The 21,930-nt window shown below is 29.2% G+C and overlaps 1 protein-coding gene across 2 annotated transcripts in view; it reads right to left on the bottom strand.

Annotated features, from left to right (window-relative positions):
* Positions 1 to 1,347: 1,347 nt before the first annotated feature.
* The window catches only part of LOC114132454 (uncharacterized), a 31,336-nt gene continuing 10,753 nt past the window's right edge, over positions 1,348 to 21,930 (bottom strand). For both annotated transcript variants that reach the window (XM_050205526.1, XM_050205527.1), the window contains 5 exons: positions 16,934 to 17,022; positions 14,887 to 14,972; positions 12,540 to 12,814; positions 3,618 to 3,775; positions 1,348 to 2,242 (listed from right to left, as the gene is read on the bottom strand). In XM_050205526.1, coding sequence (XP_050061483.1) covers positions 2,075 to 2,242; positions 3,618 to 3,775; positions 12,540 to 12,814; positions 14,887 to 14,972; positions 16,934 to 17,022 — 776 coding nt within the window. In that variant the 3' untranslated portion in view covers positions 1,348 to 2,074. The remainder of the gene's footprint in view (positions 2,243 to 3,617; positions 3,776 to 12,539; positions 12,815 to 14,886; positions 14,973 to 16,933; positions 17,023 to 21,930) is intronic.

Genomic DNA, 21,930 nt, shown 5'->3' with positions numbered 1-21,930 from the left:
TAATCACACGTTGTTAAGTCAAGAACAATGCGAGTGCTGGTGAAAAAAATACACCATGAAAATATATGAAAAAAGTTTCTTTAACTGTAATTTTTCAGAGTTTTATACTGCACAATAATATAATGTAATATAATTTTATTTTACCGTATATTATTATTGTGCGTTTACCCCACTCGGTCTCAAACGTCGCTGAGCCGCCGTAATCGCCACGTTCAGGAAAACGGAAGAAAAGAAGGAGAAAAACGATTCACTTTCTCTGATATCCAATTAGACAATCGGACGGGTTTAATTGTGCTCGGATAGTCGCACATGAAATGTTTCCAAGTCGCTCACATTCATTGAACACGTACAAAATAAACAATGATAATAAAACACCTTTCACGTGAGCTCTGCTGGTCCAGAGGTGTTAGCACGAATAGAATTATAATATTATTATACTCGTAAATATTAATGTGTATACGATATTATATAATACATACTTCAACGTACTTTTTTTCTTCAAAATCCTAAAATTTTCAATTTTCAAAAAACCGGTAATCTGCAACCTGTTTAGTCTTCTACGACTCATCGTGATGTGAAAATGTACTGGAATATTGCGAATTTATTGCAAAAATTATATATTATACATATAAATGAATATTTGGTTTAACTTATATTACAGCCATAAATTTTTTCACTTTCCGATAACTTACTCTCAACAATTTTATATGAGAATTGGAAGACTTTTTTGGTAATTTCAAAAATGTATTAAGTATATACACTATAATTCATACTATGTAATACAATAAATTCAAGTTATGTACCTACTTAAGACATATCAATATAGTCAGTGCAAAGATTAGATTTTAAATTATAAAATTAAGTTTACACAATAGGTATTGTAGTATTGTCGTATTATATAGTAAAAATTGTTTTTTTTTCTTTGAATAGTATTCCCAAGTGATAAGAGAAATATTTTTTGTTTCCCATGGTCGTTTCTCGAGGAATATTTCTAGTTGCTCGTCACTAAATTAATTCGTGAGATCATGTTCCAGCATTGTCGTTTTAGTGTAACCCGCGATCGTTATTGTATTTCTGTAGCATTATACACCGCCCCACTCCCATATCGTATATGGGGTATGCTGTTTATTTTTTTGGTATTATATTTTTTTTTTTTTAGCAGTAGCAACGCGATTACGTCGTCGTCATCCGTCGCGGTCCGCAGAGAGATGAGAAACCTATACAGTGAGAGAAAGGGAGAGATTGACGAAAAGCCAAGGAAGGACGAAGTAGGAGTTTCGAAAAATAAATTGTATGGGCATAATATTACACTGCATTACCGATTAAGAATGCAAGAAAACAATACGGTTTTTGGTTTTTGTGATCTCATATACTTCTATTATTGTTATTAAATTAATTACACTATTATTACAGCCACATTGTGAGTTTATACACGTAAAATTATTCATTACTATTTACTGTACACGTTTTTATATATATACAATATTATATTAAAATAACATTAAATCGAGACATGCACGGTGGCGATGCGCTGTGGTCTCGGTTGAGGGTGGCGTAGTGTCTTGCGTGCGAGTGATCAAATGCAAGATTCGGTCGCTAATAATCGTTTCGCCGCAGCCAATAATAATAACAAAATCGTTATAATAATTTAAAAAAAAAAAAATAATAATAGGTACATCATTGCGATCAAAGGTTTATCTCGCGCATCGCGTACAGGTGGCCAAAATGCGGTTCGTTATTAAAAATATACCAATAAAATAAAATAAAATAACTTAAATATCTATAAATAGTATAAAATAAAATAAAATAATATAATATGCATAATATAATATATTATTAAATAATATACGAACGCATCTTAAAGTACGTCGCGCACACAATATGTGTATATCATGCTATATTTATTATAAATTATTAACGTTATAAATAATATGAATAGTTTGGGTATCAGAAAAGCGGTACGCACTGTATATAATAATGTTTTATTATTATGTACGATGTCTACATCGGTCCGTCGGGGACTTTCGCATAGCACACGGTGTAGGTATGGTATACACAGTACACTGCTATATTACTATTGCTGCGACGAATTGATTATGTAGGAAATCCAGTCGACCGTCAACGCCACCCTGTGGTATATGCCGGGCTGCCCGCGCTGTGCGCACGAGTAACCGGCCGACACGATCCCGATCAAGTACCATCTGCCCGTCTTCTCCAGCATCAGTGGTCCACCCGAATCGCCCTGTAAAATTCGTGAACGAGAACGTAAGTCGGCGGATTTGACTGTCGCACGGGACCGGAAGAAATGTTCCGAGTACCGGATAAGTTTCTGAGGACTATAGGTATCCGCGACATACAGGCAGATAATATTATATAGATGTTGATAGATATAGATTAGGTACTTATTTATCATAAGTATTTATCATATTATGATATGAACAATTATTTTTTTACAATTTTCACTTTTTTCAAACATAATACATTTTTTTTTTTTTAAATTTCACATTCTCAAGCAGAATATTTTTGAAATAAGTGTACACTTAAAAATTGATTTTGAACGAATAGTTAATTATGTATAATTATTGATTGGTAGAGTAGCGGACCAATGTTTTGCTAGGTAGGTTATAATATTTTATTTTGTCTTTTTTAAATATTAATTTTTGTTCATCGAAATATTTCTAAAAAAAACTGTTTGATGTAATGATGTGGAATATGAATTTAAAAATGTATGCTTTCATTAAAAAAAGTAAAAATGTTAAAATATACCGTAGCTCAGGTGCCCTGGTTTGAAGACTTATTGAATGGTACTTGAATGTATTTATATCAAGCAAAATAGAAACATAGATTATTATACTAATTAACCAATCTCGAAAAATGTATGACTGGTATTATAAGAATGATAGGACGTTAACATAATATAATATTTACATATATTATTATTATTGTAACATTTGATATTATTGTTGTGGATATTATCTTTTTTCACGGTTTGTGTTCGTTATTTTTCCTAACCATAAATGTTGTATCATATTATTATTATTTTCCTGATTTTCTTCAAAGAAAATTTTTAACGTACGACTTCCATTGAGCGTGTCGGAAGAAAGCCGCTTCGTTAAAATCGCCGAATGCGTTAGTCACCCATCCGGAAAGATCTCGACATTCGTCGAGTGGGTATATCATACGTGACGTTTGCTTTCATAATAGTTGTGCGCGATGAATTATACGTAAAATCATAAGTCAATATGATATTGTATTAGCACCAGATATTGAGTTTATTTATTTTTTCATAGAATTCGATCGAATTTTAATTTTTATAATAATAATAATAATAATCTAATAAATAATAATTATTTCATCACCGTGATTGTGAGTTTGGGAAAATTGAATTACAATTTTTTTTGTTTTTTACGAAATTAAATTCCGACGTGAAGAAAGCGTTAAGCCGGATTGGTATAATTCCTTTCAGTGCTCGTCCGGAAGACCGTTTGGAATTAATATAATTACATTATTATGTTATTTAACTGGTGCAGTCGGAGGACTATACAAAACGGTAATTTAGAAGAGATAAAAAAAAATTCCGATAGCGTAAAATCTGAACCTGGCTACGTTTTACTCACTTGGCACGAATCCTTCGATCCTTCCCGGTAACCTGCGCACATCATCTCGTCGTAGATTATAACGTTTATGCCGTTGGACTTGTGCCACCTTTCACACTGTCTATTGTCGATGATTGGAACGTCGACAGCCTGCAGCGTCTTTGGCCTCAGTCTAGAACCTGTGTAGCGAAAAAAACGTAAAACAACAACAAAAAACTATACTATCGATAAACAATAAATTTTTTATATATATGTTACATTTGAAATGCCAACCGACGTGCGATCCGTTTCCGGATACAGTCGTCCGAGCATCACGAGGTGGTATAGACACGCCATAATATAGGCGTATGGTGTATGACACCGCATAGTGGAGGATTGAGAGAACTCGTGATATCGATAAAGATTGAAACCGTTGAATCAAAGGAGGTATCTTAATTCATAATACGTTTTAAAGATCATCGTGTCAATATAAAGATCTTACTAATAAGAAAATGCGTGAACATATGGCGATGGTTCTTAACCTTTTTCGAATGACGGAACACTTAACATTTTATAAAGTTTTCGCGGAACACAGTCGTAAAATAAAACAGTAATTATACACATTTTTTCATTTTTTAATACATTAAATAATACGTGTATAACATAAAACAGTTTGTACACATGTTAGTGAAACAAACCAACAAAACTTAAAAAGATTTTATAGGTACAGTATACCTTGGTGACTATAGTTTAAACAGTTATTGTTATACACGTCTTACATATTTATGTTTTGGAAGTCCATAAAAGTTAAAATATTATTAAGGGAATAAAAATTTATTTTCACTGATTTTAAAATTTTGTCTTAACACCTATAGTTACTTATAGTCCACCGAACAACGGTTAAGAACCACTGATATATGACGATCTGTAGCAGGATCCTTTCATGGAGATAGACATTGTATGCCCTAGATTAAGATGTGTTTGGGGGGAGAGTATAAGGACTAAGGGTGGAAATAGTTATTAGTAGTAGTGGTGGATATAGATACGAAAAACGCGATTTTTTTCATCACTGTTTCAATAATATTATAATAGTACATACATTTTGATTTTTCTCCATTATCAGAGTTTGTGGCCGTGTAACAAGTGTTCTAATATATAAAACAAATTAGGAAATATAAAACAAACCATTTCAACGATAATTTTATGTGCTCTCAGTCAGGTTTAATTAATCCATCAACGTGAACCTTTCATTTCGTCGTGTTTTTCAAAAATTATTTTTGTCTTCACGAGCGGATATAGACCAAACGAATTTCCGCGAACAATAACCGAAAAGATTCACCTAGCCTGCGAGACGTGAGGACGAAAGACGCCACTGCTGCGGCGGTGGCGACAACAGTGGTGTGATAGACGGAATTGCGCACAAAGACTTTTTTAGAAACTCGTTTCCACGCTCGTGACACGCGTGGCGGACGCATTTCCTTTATTGTGAAGTGTGCGTATGTATTTTTACCAGTCCTACAACTCGCGTTCACGGCGAAATCGCTAGATTACGATGATGCGCGCGCATCGTCCGTCGTCGCCCACACGGACCCGATATACGTTATAATAATAGCTGCGACAAGAACGTATATAATAAAATTTGAATAAATTATACACAAAAAGCATAATATACGATTTATCGCAATATTATCAACTATTATTCTATGTAGGTACGTTCTCGTCGATCCGGAGTCTGGACACGCACGCGGCGTCTGTCGGCCGAATTATATTGTTTTCGTTGCGACCTTATATTATTATAATATATGATGTATCTAAAACACGTAAAACGCGCAATAATACCGTTGGGTATATGAATATGGCGTTATATATAAGTACCATATAATATTAAGCTGGATGGCGTTTAAGTTTTTCACAAGTTTGAACAGTCTGAGTTGTTGAAGTTTCGCCTGATTGGACTTTTGTAATAAACGAAGATCTAAGAACTAAACAGCTATGATATTATTTTTAAGGTACAAATGATTACTGCATTAGTACAATAATTTGGGTAGGACCAGTTTCTAGATTACGAGTTACGATAAAAATATTTTATTTCATATTTTTTTGTAGATCTTCTGATGCGAAAACATGCAATTTTATTGTTTTGCAATCAAAACGCAAACTGGCGTTAATTTTTTTTTTTTTTTGTACATTACTTGCACGTCGTTTTATAGATAAAATATATGTATATATAATATTCTGCGAAGGTTGAGGGATGTAATTTGTCCGTGAACTTTCACCATGACACACAGTGATTCCAACGATCTGTCTCCCTCCTCGGAAATCGTAAAGTCATAATAATAATATTAGCGCCCAGATGTTGTAGGAGTTATACATTTTTTTATATATTCTCGATATAATAACTGATCGAACTAGAAACTAATAACGAGAGTGGTATATTTATATACAGTAACGAGATTTATAACGATGATTATGAATCCAGGGAAAAGTGCATACTTTTTAATTTATTTGAATTTAAAGAAAAAAATATATATATATGATTTCATTGTCTCGTATATTTTATGCAAAATTATTTATAACATTGGTACAAAAACTTTTAATTTATGTTTTTGTTATGACCCGGTAATAGGTACAACACGATTATGTATCATTTTTGTCTAACCAGTTCTTCATTTATACATGTCATAGTTATTTTCGATAATAAAAAAACTAGTATAGTAGGATAACTATTATATGACTAATAAATAGGTACCCAGTAATAAATAAGTTGCAATTTTTTTGTTTTGCATATTATCTTGAATTTTTATGCACATGATAAATGATACACATGTTAAAGTGCACAATATATGTAGTTTCGATCATTGAAAAGCGCTCGTGTGCGCCGTCATTCGAACACTGCAGTACATCATTAATAACAATATAATATTATTATTGTATTGTTGACTGCGCGCCGGCTAAAAATAATATTATTTTTATAAAGATTTCAATTCTTGATCCTCGAGCGACAACCACCAATGATGATAATGATAATAATAATAATAATATTATTAATACGACAAGTAGGTACAACTCTTGCGTGGACGATAGTCCATAACTATGTACTCACGGCTCTATAACGTGGATGAAGCTGTCAACTGAAATGTTATCAATATCATTGTGAATTCGTATACCCGTCACTGTCTTTGGACGAGATTCGAAAGCGGGCGAGCACGCGAACGCGTGATTTTCTTGTATTGCTATTATTACTGTTGTTATAGCTGGTGGGTACCTATACACGACTAACGCCAAATCGTATTGTACCTATTTCTGCTGGTCGTCGATACCTTGTTGTTATTGCTTACTTTTTATCATCATTAAACGAGTTCCAGCATTGGCAAGAAATAAGATAAAAACAGCCACGTGATGTTTTCATTTTATTCCGCCGTCAGTTATTTTCTTTTAATACCTACATCGTTATACTATTATACTAATATTATATTATATTTATAAGATTTTGCAATATTTTTTCCATTAAATGCATAATTTATTTATCAAATAGATAGACTTTAGGTTCATATTTTAAAATATTTTGATTTTTATACTATTTAAAAAGTAGCGATACAAACTTATTTTTTTTAAACAAATACCAACCATTTTTACTGTAAATTTTGAAGCAGATGATTTTTTTTTTTGAAAACGCTGATGCGTATTAATTCAAAATTTTACAAGTAGTTTGGGAATAGTTATTAAATTATGTAATTATATAATATCGATAGATTTTAGTTTATTTTTTTAGTAATGCTTAAGAATCATTTTAAAACAATATAAAATTAATTTTATATTAATCAAGTTCATATTATAATTAACATACTTAAGACAATTTCTACCAATTATAAAATATGAATTACCAAAACTTTTATATTATCTTAGCTCTTCCAATAATTCCGAATTTATCATAGATCTATTATCTATGAAGCCTTGTCCCTAGTACATAAAGTAAAGTAACTCAAAACTACTTGCTTACATTTCTATTTAGATATATAGAAATAATATAATAATAATATAATATTGAAATTTGCAAAAGATTTATGCTTAACAGCTTGTAGATAAAAAGTTGTCGTTTGAAAAAAAAAGTTTGGAACACCATAAGAAATTTTTTGGTATAAAAAAATCTTAGCATATTAAAATATGACTTAAAAGTTCTATGAATCAGAATTTAAAAAATTATTTATTAAAAAAAAAATCGTAGTTAGTCATACTTGGTTAATTCGCATGAATATTGTGTAGTCTTGCCTGCATTTGATTTTCAGATTCTTCGTTAGTATTTATAATAGCTCTGTTGCCCTCTCTTTCTCTAACTATCTTCTTCTACCCCACAGTCTAACTATCTCCGATTGTATATTTTATTATTGTATAGTTAGTTGTCTGCACGATTATCACCGCCTAAGGTTCACAAATAAATTGCACACTGATCTATTAATATTAAGTCCCGGACATTTTGTGCACGTTCGACCGTATTTTAAACGATAATTAAGTATTGTACAGAACTTGATTTTTAAACCGCATACTAAATGCGCGTGTTATTACTTATATATTATCAAGAAATTCCTATTATATATATATATATATATATATAAAAAAAAACAAATTTGTAGGTAATTTTTAAAATAAAATATATAACAATTTGAACTGCTACTTTATAGTATACTTTCTATACCAAATTATTTAAGCAAAAAAATATCCTATTCGGATAATATCAAGTAAAATGTTTATGTATATTTTGTTACTTGACGTGACATGTATAGTTACTAATAATCAATAAAAAATTTTCAATTTCCACGTATTAAAAAGATGTTTTTTTTTAGTTCGATTAGATGAATATTGGTTATATACAGAGAATAAATAATTGGAAATAATTGATTTACAAAAAAATTATTATTTACAATAAATACCGATGGGTAATTGATTTTTTATCCATCTTAATAGCTCAATTATAGTTTAAAAAGAACTAATATTATAAAATTAGAAATATAATTTTCATTGATTACACAATGTTGGTTATTTTTTACTACGATATATTTAGTATGCAGTTTATTATCCGAGTATAATTATTAAAAACGTTTTCGGGACCTGTTTTTTAGAGATTTATAATTTTTATATATAATCTTACGTAGGTATATTTAGGTTTATTATATTCTGCTGTAGTTATATACATATATTTTTTGTTGATTTAAAATCCTAGGTTTTTTTGTGCTACGTTTATCGTGTCATTATATGTAAAATATTTAATATTTATAATTTAATTTTAAACAGCTGTCGATTTTCGAAAATTTCAAAAAAAAAAAAAACGTTAAACAAATAATTTGATTAAATCTAATTTCTCAAAATTGCTCTGACTGAATGAAATGTCATAGTATGGCATTAGTAATTGGTCGTTTTTTTCCATCCCATTCTTCGTAATATGGGTGTTTTATATGCCTGTTTCGTTTAGGTTGAATTCACAATTGTTTACACTCTGTGTAATTTTAATTATTAGTGCGACATCCGTTATAGTACTTTTCCGCACAGACGTCTGATAGAGGTTCTCTTTTACTTTTTTATATTCAATTTTAACTGACCAATGATTCGTTTCGACAATGTAACATCGGTGACGAATGATTTTTTTCGGCGCCAATCAAACACAAAAATTCGTATACATTTTATACTCCACACGATATGGTCTCGTAGTTGATTTATTGTGATACAATCGATTTTCGCTCACCTTTGGCCCATAGATATTTATTACAACGTACATCGGTTGTTAACGGTATAACATTGGTTAATATAATTATTATTATAGTGACGTTATATTATATTATAATATACCACAATATACCATATGCTGTATAATTAGCGTAATGTTTCTTGATGGCATTGTACAAGTGCCCCGGAACGTGCCCAATAATAATACGAATATTTTAGTAAACACGTGTTGTCATCTCCTGTCCACCAATTTAACATAGAAACCCTAACAAAAGGACAACAAATTATTGCATCGTTCGCGTAACTGTTATCGAGGTCGTCGCACGAAACACATCTATACGTAGTCGTACAGTTACATCTGTTTTTTCTGTGGCTGTCGAAACGCATAATTCTAATTATATGTGTAACACACAGCTAGGATTACCGTGGTTCCGCAATTTTATAGATCACTAGGCTCGTAAAAAAAAAAAAACACGGTAAATCAAATACGGATGACACTATACACTAACGGTATATCGGTGTGTAATATTTATCGATTTCTCTCCCCTCACGATCACACAAGCATTCTTTCTCTCTCGTACTCTCTCTTTCTCTCTCACTCATTCTTATAATAACATATTTATATCCAAAAATTGAAATTAAAAAAATAAAAAATACCACTGATTAAGTGAAAACATGATATTTAAAACTTGCGAGGCCTAAGATGGCGAACAAAAAACTATAGAGCCTAAAATTATAGATTTATATTGACTAAATAGTAAAATAATTAAATTTAGTATACAGACTGATAGTTAAAATATAGATAATTATTTGTACAATTATAGTTAGTAATTATAATAAAAAAGTTACGATTTGATTTAACTCTTTAAAGGCCATTTGTTAACATAAATAACAGTAAAATTTATCATAAAATAATTATATCATTATATCATCACTTCGCTGAGGTTATTTTAAAAAATAACAATTATATGGTTTAAAAAATGAGTCAGGGTGGATTTATTATTAATTTTTTAAAAAACATCCGAATTTCATTAGACTAAAAAGTACTAATTCTGTGCGAGAATCTCACAAAATGTGTATTGTACATTTAAAAGGCTTAAAGGTCAAATTACATCGAAAGTTATGTTTAAAAAACAGAAATAATAAAAAAATATCAACGAATAAAAACGTATGATATAAAAATAATATATAAAAAAATTCTATACGCTTGTATATACTGACAATTATTTCCAAGTTGATTTATATTGTAATCATTTATTATTACCAAAATCTGAGCATTAATTTAAGTTTACCCTTTAGTCTTGTTTAACATTTAGAATTATTATTTTTTGACCTCAGATTGAAAAAAAAAACAATCAGTAGGTAAATACTATAATCAATAAAAACGAAACCGTTCGAATTTGGCTCCCGGGTAAACGCGTATACGATGATGAATATACAAATATAATTTTTTTAATAACCTCCTCCGAGGTGTAAACGATAGCATTATATAGACTTATACGACGAAGGTACCTAACGAGATATTATATTATATTATACGAAATATAATAATATATTAGGCGAAGAGTCATTTTTACTGTATGATGAGACTGACTCGTTTCATTTACTAGTAATATCGTCCTTGTCCGGAGACAACGAAGAAAATTAAGTGACGTGTCGGCAATGCACGGCACTGGTGTATACTGTATAATATTAATAATTAAGGTAAAAAAAAAAAAAAAAAATATATATATAAAAAACCGGTTGTAAAGAACAGACTACAGTGGTCGTGGGGGCTATTATATGAATACACGTGTTATATACGTACACGGATCAGTGGCAATATTTATGTACGAGTGTACGCCCCCAAGTGTTTGGACACTAACTAATAAACATCGATCAACTAGGAAACAAAAAAAAAAATTATAATATTAAACGAATAATTGAATTCGTCATCGCTACACCTCTGCTATTGAAATACAAAATAGATAAAGCTTATACCAATGCTTATACATTTGTTTTCAATAGGCTCTATTCCTCAAGTTCCAATTTAGTTGAACTATGGTCAACTCGAGTCGCATTATGTGCCTCGTTTTACGCAAATATAATAATTAGCAGTGCAGTATGCGTACGGTCGTCGCCCACGTCAAAATATCAGTATGAAAATCTCCGCTTTACGTTCGACTTACGAGTTAAGAATAATAATATCGCTACAAGCAGTCTCGCTACACACACTCTCTCCCGCCGGAGCTAGTTTGCGGGACAGCAGACCATCCGTCAGATAAACGGATGATAATATGGAGTATGGACGATGTGATATTATTGTTTACGTGCACCTACACGAACTACATATTTTACTATATATTATATTGTACGCAGCAGGTATGTGATTTATTGGAAAAGTTGGTTCGGCGACTAAACGTTGTAATATTATTGAACCTCGATTTGAAACGCATATTTAAATATTATGTGTGTACGCATATTGAAATACCACGGTCCGTTGTAAATGATAAATCTACAGATGACGCAGCGTTATAAATAGATACGTATAATGTAGTATAACTGGTGAGTTTAAAAAAAAAAAAAAATGATTTCTCGATCCCGACCTATCATAAAATATGCGTTTACTTGGTGTGGTGTATCTTATTATAATAGCAAACATATTAATATTGAATGGTCTGCGGACAGACTCTTTGTGTGATCTCGTAGGCGGGCGTTGGTCATTTTTCGCGTCGAAGAACGCCAACGACATATAGAAAGCCTATGGAGGTGGTGATTGGTGGGATGGATACGGGGGATTACCCCATTGACATTATTTCCAAGTCCGCCAATAAAACTTGTAACTCTTAAACGGTTCACTAATATTTTCAGAGTTTTTAACAGTTATCGAAACATATGAATGTGATGACAGATTCAATATTTTTTAAAACGATAAATCTGTTAAATTCTTTAAGCTCAAAATTATATTTTAAAATCTGTTAACGTTAATTAATTTTTAAAAGTCAAAAAGATGTTTAAATCGATTTGAGCAGCAGATACGAGTCGAAATTCTAGGAAATTCAAATTCGGCTCATCCCTATATGCAACTATATATTTTAATAGGAATGTTTTTAGGTACCGCATTTAGCGCAAGGTGAGATAATACCGTGACTATATGCAACTATCGCCGTCGGTTTTCGCATTTCGCCATTTAAAATTATAATCATTTTATATTATTTTATTATAGTATAATAGCTAATATACCTATAATATTAGGTATTTACTTACCGGCTTGCAGAGCTCCCCATCCGGCTGCCCATCCGTAGTGGCCCAAAAAGTCTTCACCCTTGTCCGGCAAGCAGATGGGCGCTATGTGCGGCATGTACTGCACCGGTCTGTCCAGCCTGAGCACGGCCACGTCGAACCGGTCGGCCTGGGGCGTGAACTTGAAGAACGGGTGCACGCTGATCTTGCGGACGCCGAACGTGTACGCCGGCAACGGTTCCACTGCCGAGTTGATGACGTAATCGCCGAGCGTCACCTGTACTTGTCGAGCCGACGCCCTGCGGACAGAGAAAACGCATAAGAGACGTGTTTACTGCATTTTAGTCGTTCCCATACACTCCGATGCGATATTATACGTAGTTTTACTTTACGCCTTTACTATGATATTATATAGGTAAGACGTACACGTACGCTTGTCCGATAAAACGGCATGAAAATTGAAAATAATTTGCTAAACGTTAATAAAATTATCGGTTAAAACACTTTTGCGCCATAACTCGTCATCCGTATCTACAATCTACATATATGTCTTATTTAGTCCTGTAGGTATATTATACTAAAAAGTATATTAAAATATACATGTATTGACATATCATTATAATTAGGGCTTTGTATTTCGATGCAATGTCATTATACTTTCGGTTATTCTAAACGAATCTATATAGGATTCAGAAAATATTAGGATCGGATCAGTGGCATATATAGGGGGGATTAGCGGTTCAACCCCCCCTGAAATATATGGTTGGTATGGGCATTGATTTTGATTGTTATAATATTATATATAATATTATCATACATTTTTTAACCCCCTCCGAAATTAATTTCTATATACGCCACTGGATCGGATAAATTTTGAATTTTGATGCCCAAGAGTCATTAACCGTAAGACGTTCAGTCTAGGCATATTTTGTTAATTTATATTATATTGTAAGAAAATAATGTAAAGTTTGGAAATCAGTTTGATATTAGTATTTCGTCTCTTTGAATCTTTGATTTTCCTATTCTTTTTATTATTTTTTACAACATCATAGCCATACATAATATAACTATAATAATTGACATAATGAAAATATGCCCTGATTATTTCTGTTATAATAGTCGATCGATTATTAATTATTAATATTATACTTAAAAATTAACTTTAAATTATCATAAAAAAATAGTGTTATTTCTTATTAATATTCATGGAATAAAAAAACATGAATATCATAAATAAAATTTTTAAAAAGTAATAGTTTAGTTTCTAAGAGGACTTTTGTATTTTATTTATAAATAAGGTATGACATGTATATCAAAGTCCTCCGCTCCGTAAAAAGGTATTCAATGCAAAAACTGATTAATAGGAATGTTCTACAAATTATATCATAACTTATTTTTGATTTGTATAAATTTTTGATATCAGTAGGAGTGTAATTTCAAAACAAAATAACACTGTATTGCGCATATGCAATAATTTAGGACGTTTTAAGTGTAGATTAAGCCTAGTATTGGTATGTACGTAAATATGAAACAATGGTAGGAGCTTATTAAACCCAGCTTAGGAATTACTAAGAAAAAATGTTCGATCCCGTTATATTATTATCATTTAATGGTTTATCATTTTCAAATTTTACCTACGTTTTGATTTTTTTTTTGAAAAATAAAATTAAAAATATTAATGGCAGTTAAAATTGACCGTATCATGTTCATGGACTAGTATTTTTATTTTAATTTACGAAATGTCTGCGTTGAATTACATATTTTATATACATATAAATATAGTTACTTAGACAAAATTCGTTCAAGTAAAATAAAATACGTACTTTTTGCGTAGCATTTGAAGTCCGCTTACCATGAACATATGCTCTTAAATATAAACTTTTAGAAGGAACTATATTAAGTTCATGTACAACAATTAATCTATCTAAAAAGTTTACGTGTAAGAATTGCTAAATTGATTTAAGTAATCAAACAAACTACAAAGTGAAGTACTCACGTTAATTTGCAATTTATGTGTAGTAATAGAAAAATTAAAAAATAAAAATAAAATTCACTTTCGTATAGAAGAAAAAAAAATTATAATACGATTTCACTTATTAATAAGTTTTAAATATAATATAATTATATTATGTAAAATGTTTGAAAAAACATTAATGTATGTATGATACCATCACTGTATCTTTTGGAATGCGTGTGTTAACAGCACTGCAAGGCATGTACGATTGCACTAATATTATAATCATATACATAGCAAAACAGCTTATATAAAATTATAAACTTTTAGTATATTATTATAATATAGCATCTGTTGATTTTTGATCGAAATCGAAATTATCATAGTTAATATCATTGGGATTAACAATCGACTTACCTGGCAACACAGTGACCGGCTGTTACTACGTGATACCTATTCACCAACGAACCACCGCACCGACTGGATCCGATTCGAATATAAGCCTAGAACCATTTATAGATAATACATTAATTATTAATCCCAATACGCTACTATAAGTGTAATTATTAAAAAAAAAGTATTAGTGAAAATTATTGAATCACATGAATCACAAATTGAGTTCATGTCTGATGTATAGTACCAGTATATTGTGTTTAAGTTTCAAAAGGGTAGGGACGTTAACATTTTAGTGCTTATATATATATATTATCTATATAAAGCAATTTTGATTTATACTCAATAATATTTTAAAATTTTATATATTTTCTATAAATTACGAGTACGCTTATTTTGTTTTTGCACATTAATTATTAAATTGTTATGTATATTGTATACAGACATATGTATTAGGCGAAGTTGCTCGCGGTACGCATATTCTCCAAACACCGACAGACTCACCCGTTAAGAAACCTGGACCGGCGCCGCAGATTGCTCGAATCCGTTTCACCTTCCATCGTCCGGATCGATGTTATTAATAATTTAATAATATAATACAACGCGACTGTATAATGAATGTCACAGTGTTTTAAATGCGTAAAATATTGTATAAATTATATGGATAGATGTATCGTCGTCGTGTTTTAGAAATCTCAAATCAAACGGCTACAGAGGCGACAGTGGTCGCGTTCGAAAACGATTATTGCGGTAATGACACGCGTCGATGGTAATAATACGTTTTACGATGTTTTCGTTGAGCAGACGGATGAAAATCATTCGACAACGCTACGCTTTGTGCATTTGGCGGAGTTGAGATTGAGAAAATGTACAGGCCAGTTCGGTTATATTTATATATGCATATATAGAAGACAAGGGACGAATATTTTTGAGGTAAATCGTATGAAAAAAAAAATGTTTTGTTTAATGTTTTAGTGTAGGACAAAGATTTAACATTATTAGATTATCAGTGTATGCTAAATTTATAATTATCGAATGTTAATGCATAGGTAAACATTGTAATTGAATTTTAAGTAGATATAACATTTACAATTTACAATTATTACATTCAGAGTTCTAAACATTGTACAGGAATATAATAATAAATTGTACAATACGTCTAAGAGCTCTACGGGTGCGAAATAAATTACGATTAAAATTTATAGTAACCTCTAAAAATAACGTGGTTTGATAAGAAGGGTTTGTATTAATTAATATGTTATTCGATTTTTCAAAAATAATTAAATATAAATGTATAATAGGTAAATAATAAATAAATTCAAATAATCAAAAATAATAATAACAATGAAATTTTTTGATGAAAAAAAAAAAATGTAAAAATATATTAAAAATGTTCTGGAAGTATTTAAAAGTAAAAGTTATAAAAATAATCGAGGTTATATAAAAAGTAAATTTATTCAATTTGTTTTCAAATTAAAATTCTTTTACATATAATCTTATTGGAAAATATTGCTAAATTCGTTGCACATTAAATTTATTATTTGTATTTTTTTCATATATTCGAACAAAATGCAATGCACATTTAACTATTTTATAATATAAATTTTAGCCCTAATTAAAATTAATATCCGTTGTTTTCTGCAACGACGACGAGAGGTCGTAGACTAATACATATCATTACAATACAATATTGGCTGATACGTGCATTGTTATTATTCTGTTATTGTTATATTACGCGACAGCGGTGACTTTTTTAAAAATATTTTTATTCTATTCGGAAAAACTCACGGTGAATTATCGTTAATTTAATAAGGCGAATGGCAAGATCGCGTTGTATTATCATTATGGAATCGCGACTACGGCAATATTATGCTCGTGAAATAATTACCGTACACTTCTAGCGGTACCACGGTGTTATTATTATTTATTATATTGTTATACTACAATGTAATACATATTATATTATTATTAGATTTTATATTTATACTAAACAGGTATTATTATCGTTATTGTTATGATATTATCTTAACATAATATATTATGTTATATTGTTGTGGTTGTTGTTTTTTACCTGCCATGGAAAGCTGCCAAACCCGGCTTCGTCGCCTCCAACAATTCTTCTTTGCGCTCCTTGTTGCTTGGCCACCGAAACACCACAACCTAGATAATATGCATACATTTTGATCAAATAAAGTGCCAGTTTATTTTATATACCATCCACCAAATTTATCTACAATCATTATTTCGAAAAATTTCAACTTTTTTGAAAATATAAATTTATTTGACTTTATATAATTTATTGTAAAAATAACAATTGAAAAAAACATATAATGTAATTTATTTTTATCAATTTTTTTATAAATTTTTCACTCTACTGAATGATATCTCACATTTTTAATTTCATATTCAAGTAGAATACTTCCAGAGTATTTCGATTCATAGAAATCAAATGACTAGTTAAAAATTAGTTATTAAAGTTCAAATAAACGGTGGACCAACATTTTGTGGAATACCCTTGTACTACTTTATTTTTTCCTTCTAAGCTTTAAATACTTGATTACTAATTAAATATTCGTGCATTTTTTTGAAGGATCGAAATATACTCTGAAAAATTTTCTGTTTCATAATATGAAATTAAAAATAAATTGTATAGGTAATTCAAAATAGTAAAATAAAAAAATGATAATAATAAAATTTTTCAGAAATAATGAACCTAGATTTTTAATTAATCATATTTTATACATAATAAGTCTGATATGAATGTGCTGTTTATGCCAAATTTCACAAATATGTATTATAGTGTTTATTTTATAAGCAAGACTGGGCAATTAAAAATAAATGTCACTTAGAACTTTGAAATATGAATTACGGAGTTAAATAAACCTTTTTAGTTTGATAGTTAAGTTGATTTGTTTTTATCGCGATTTTTGATAATAATAGGGATGACAAAAAATGTATGAAAGTTACTATATGTATTAACCAAGATTCGTAAATAGTCGATAAGAAAAAAATATGTGTAACTCGTTATGTTAAAAAGTTAAAATTGATTCGACATTAACGTGTTAAATCAGAAATGCCCTGCCTTGAATAAATCGAGTATGTGTATCATATTATGAACAATAAGTCTGATATAATTAATTATTATTATTAGGTATTATATACGTATATGTTTATGGATTTTTGTATAATATAACAATAGAGTCAAACTATAGTATTTACAATGATATATTCGTCTATATAATATTATGACGATCATGTAGTGCACCAAAACCACTTTCTAAATACTTGTATTACCATACAAACATAAAATATTATATACTATGTATGTTCAATATTGTATATACTGTATAATATGCTTATGTATAATATGGTTTGGGGCTACAAAATTGACCCTGTATTTTGGTTTTTTATTTCATAGCCCAAAACGTATTTTTAATATTACGTATGACATCATTGGACCCGGTCTAAGGGGCATGATTTTTTTTTTATTTAATTCAACATTGTTATTACCTATTATATCAAGTAGGTATAAATATAATATTATTTTTGTATATTGTTATCAAATAACAACTCGTTTTTACTAGCACGATTAATATTCCGGTATAGTGTGCGAACACTAGAAGATATCGTTAATAGTATGTATGTGTACATTTTTCCAATATTCTTTGTGATACGCACAGTAGTTATTAATCATTGCAAACATATAGCCGACCAATCAATACCCATATTACATTATACTTATTTTATATATTAAACTCGTGGCAAATAATGTAATAATTGTTATCATTGTTATTACAATAAACTTATACGATTCAATGGTCTACCGCGACTAAAACAAAATATTTAATACGCCGTGTTATATTATAATAAAATGTTATTATCAGATGAGTAGAAGTAGACATTAGTTTTAATGATAAAAATAATGATAACTATAATGTTATTATATTAAGAATATGGTTAGACTATAACTACAGTTTTTGTTCGTTAAAATGTCCATTAGGTATATGTATGAATAGTTGGTATGATATATTTTATAAGTCAAAACGTTGTGTTGTGTTTTGGTATTTTTACTTTCACTGTGGTGCGTATTTTTGTATAGGTAAAACGTTTATTTTTATAAATGCATGTTTAAATCATAGTATACAGTTACCTACCTAAAAATTATATTATAACATAATATACTATTAATATTATTATAGGCTCTAGTCGAAGATAACAATAATTTATATTGGCGTACTTCCAATCACTGATCACATGATAATAATATTAATGACCAATACGTATTACGTAGATACATATTTAATTAAACATTCACACGTAACAACTAATAATAACCGCTCATAATATTTGTCATTGTTGAAAGTTGTTTCGAGAAATTTTTACTTTTTTCTAAATCAAATAATATAAGTCCCAGCGATTACAGCCAGAAAGGCGTTACGTATAATATCCACCGATATATAATATATGATTGGAAATCTAAAAACATCGTTTGCAGCAACATTAATTTTGATGCCTGTTTAATTTGAAAGTGTCGCGTGCGAGTAGCAATGTGTATAGGTAGTATCTACAACCGTATCCCAATCTTACTTATTATTATTATTATTATTCATTCTATAAAATGTACAATCCAAAATAAAACATGAAGTAATACTTCACTATTTGGTTAACAACCAAAAGTCTAATGGCAGTACGAAACTTTGATCGAACCTTTTTCTTTCGTGCGGAAAAACAAAATGCATTAACATAATATTATTATACAAGTATATACAATGTGATTCACCACGCATGATCACCCCATTTTTACTTAAATAATGAAAATTTCAATTTTATGACAAAGTATATCTCCAATGAGAGGCATTCTTTTATTTTCATGTTATTATTATTATTTTATCAATTAAGCTTATTGTTCAGCTCTGTAAAAGATAAGCTAATAAAGAATTTTGTTGATAATAATAATAATAAAAAAAATAATAATAATAAAATTAATTATTAATGATTATATTATGTCAAATAATTTGATTTTTGTTGTTTGATAAAAACATTTTTTTTCAAATGAGAATCACTTTTAGTTATTTATTTATTTATCAAATAGATGGTATTCTTGAACATTTTAATATATTTTGATCAAAATTTTGAAAAGTCGTAGTTTCATAATAATTTATTAATCTCGATAATATGTAAATACTAAAAATATTCCAAAATAATTTATTTACAAAATATGAGGACTATTCAAAGATTTGAAAATTATATTGACTAACATTAGTTTGCTAAAATTGTGTGATTTGGGAATAATTATAATAAATTATCTGAAGTTTGTACTACCACAAAAATTTCTTAAAAGATAAAAAAAATCTAAATATTTGAAAGTATGATATTTTAAAAGTATGAAAATTTTATAAATCAGAATTTACAAAAATATAAAAATATATAAATAATAGGATGGTGATTAATGAGTAAACTTGGTGATATACCGATTGAAAAACAGGGCAATATTATAATATCGAATAGGCATTTCAAAAAAACAAACATATTATACTGTTATAGTAATATAATACTATAAAGTATAATAATCTAAAATCATTTAAAAAAGTTTTTTTTAGGGACATTAAGTAAGTATAATTTTTTAAAAATTAAATGATAAAATCTACTATTCATCATGTAAATGTTCCAAACATTATTCTGTTTTAGATAAAAAAGAAAACGATGCTATATGTATTGTCATTAAAAACAATAGTAAGAATGAGGTTTTTATATTTAAGTTAGTGTTACTATTTCAAACTAGGTATAAATATTATTTTAAAAAATACAAAAATGTACCAAAATTATTATGTTAGGATACTTAGGTTTAACTGGAGTATTTTTTAAAAAAATAATTAATTTTTGATTGTCATATTATACAATTTTATAACGGTTATATATTATAATGAAAAATTTGTCGTAAAATTAAATTCTTATCACCGTGTATTTATATGGAAAGCAAGATAGTGGATTAAGGGTGACGGAATAGACACAATTTTAGTACAATAACTTGCAATAAAAACTGTTAACCGACTTTATTACGAGATATAATCTATAACGTCGTTTTTGATCGCCAAAACAGTTTGATTTTATTTTTCCACTACTCTATAAGTTACTAGAAATTGGTCGAACTTTCACACTTTAATCAATATTAAATTTATTATTATATAAATTATTATTTAATAAGTGCCCATTTATTTATTTATTTATTTATTTATTTATATGATTTTCTGAAAATATTGTCTTCCGCTTTCGGGTGTTCGACGTATTGAGAATAAATGTACAAGGCGTAACTCCTGAGCCTGTGACGTAATATTGATGTGTTACAAGTGTAAACATAAAAAATATTCTTATTTATTATAAGTGTATACCGTCTAGTGTTATACATTAGGAAAAGTTAAAAGAAACATTAGTTTTATAATCAGCAAGTTCTAATGATAAAAAAAAAAAAAAACTATTGATCCTGTTATATGTGTATTTAAAAGTTGGAGGGATTGAATATGTCATTAAAATATCATAAAAAAGTAAACAACTTAAAATTATATAATTATTGTTGTGAGCGGTTCGGTCAAATCGGATATAGGTAATATTATACTTGGAGATTGATTACGGTATAACAACTACAAATCGCTGTCGATATTGTATATTATCACATTATTGCCATGATGCGAAAGGCCATAGAGCCGCGTGCGTCCTTCGCACAAAAACTATCGTGGCTAAGAACGAACGGTAAAAAAAATCGCTTTCTACACTATGATATTAATAATAATAGATCGCAGAGTTCCGCTTAATGCGATCACATTATCGGTAGAGTTAATTTTGATTATATTAACCAGTAACCGGTTAATTTCATAATAGATTTTATATTTAAAAAAATCTTCTATCAATATACTAGGTAACTTAAAAAACTAACTTAAAGTTTTCATAAAATTAATTAAATTGTCCGGTACTCGGTGATTTCAATAAAAAGTAAAAATGCAAGATATAAGTTTCAAAATTGAATTCGTTCTTATCCAATAAATATAATTCAAGCTTTGAATAGCTTTAATA

This window comes from Aphis gossypii, chromosome X (assembly GCF_020184175.1).
Source record: "Aphis gossypii isolate Hap1 chromosome X, ASM2018417v2, whole genome shotgun sequence".
In the NCBI taxonomy this organism is placed as follows: domain Eukaryota; kingdom Metazoa; phylum Arthropoda; class Insecta; order Hemiptera; family Aphididae; genus Aphis; species Aphis gossypii.
Note: the sequence above shows the minus strand (reverse complement) of the source record. Positions and strands in the feature narration are given on the sequence as shown.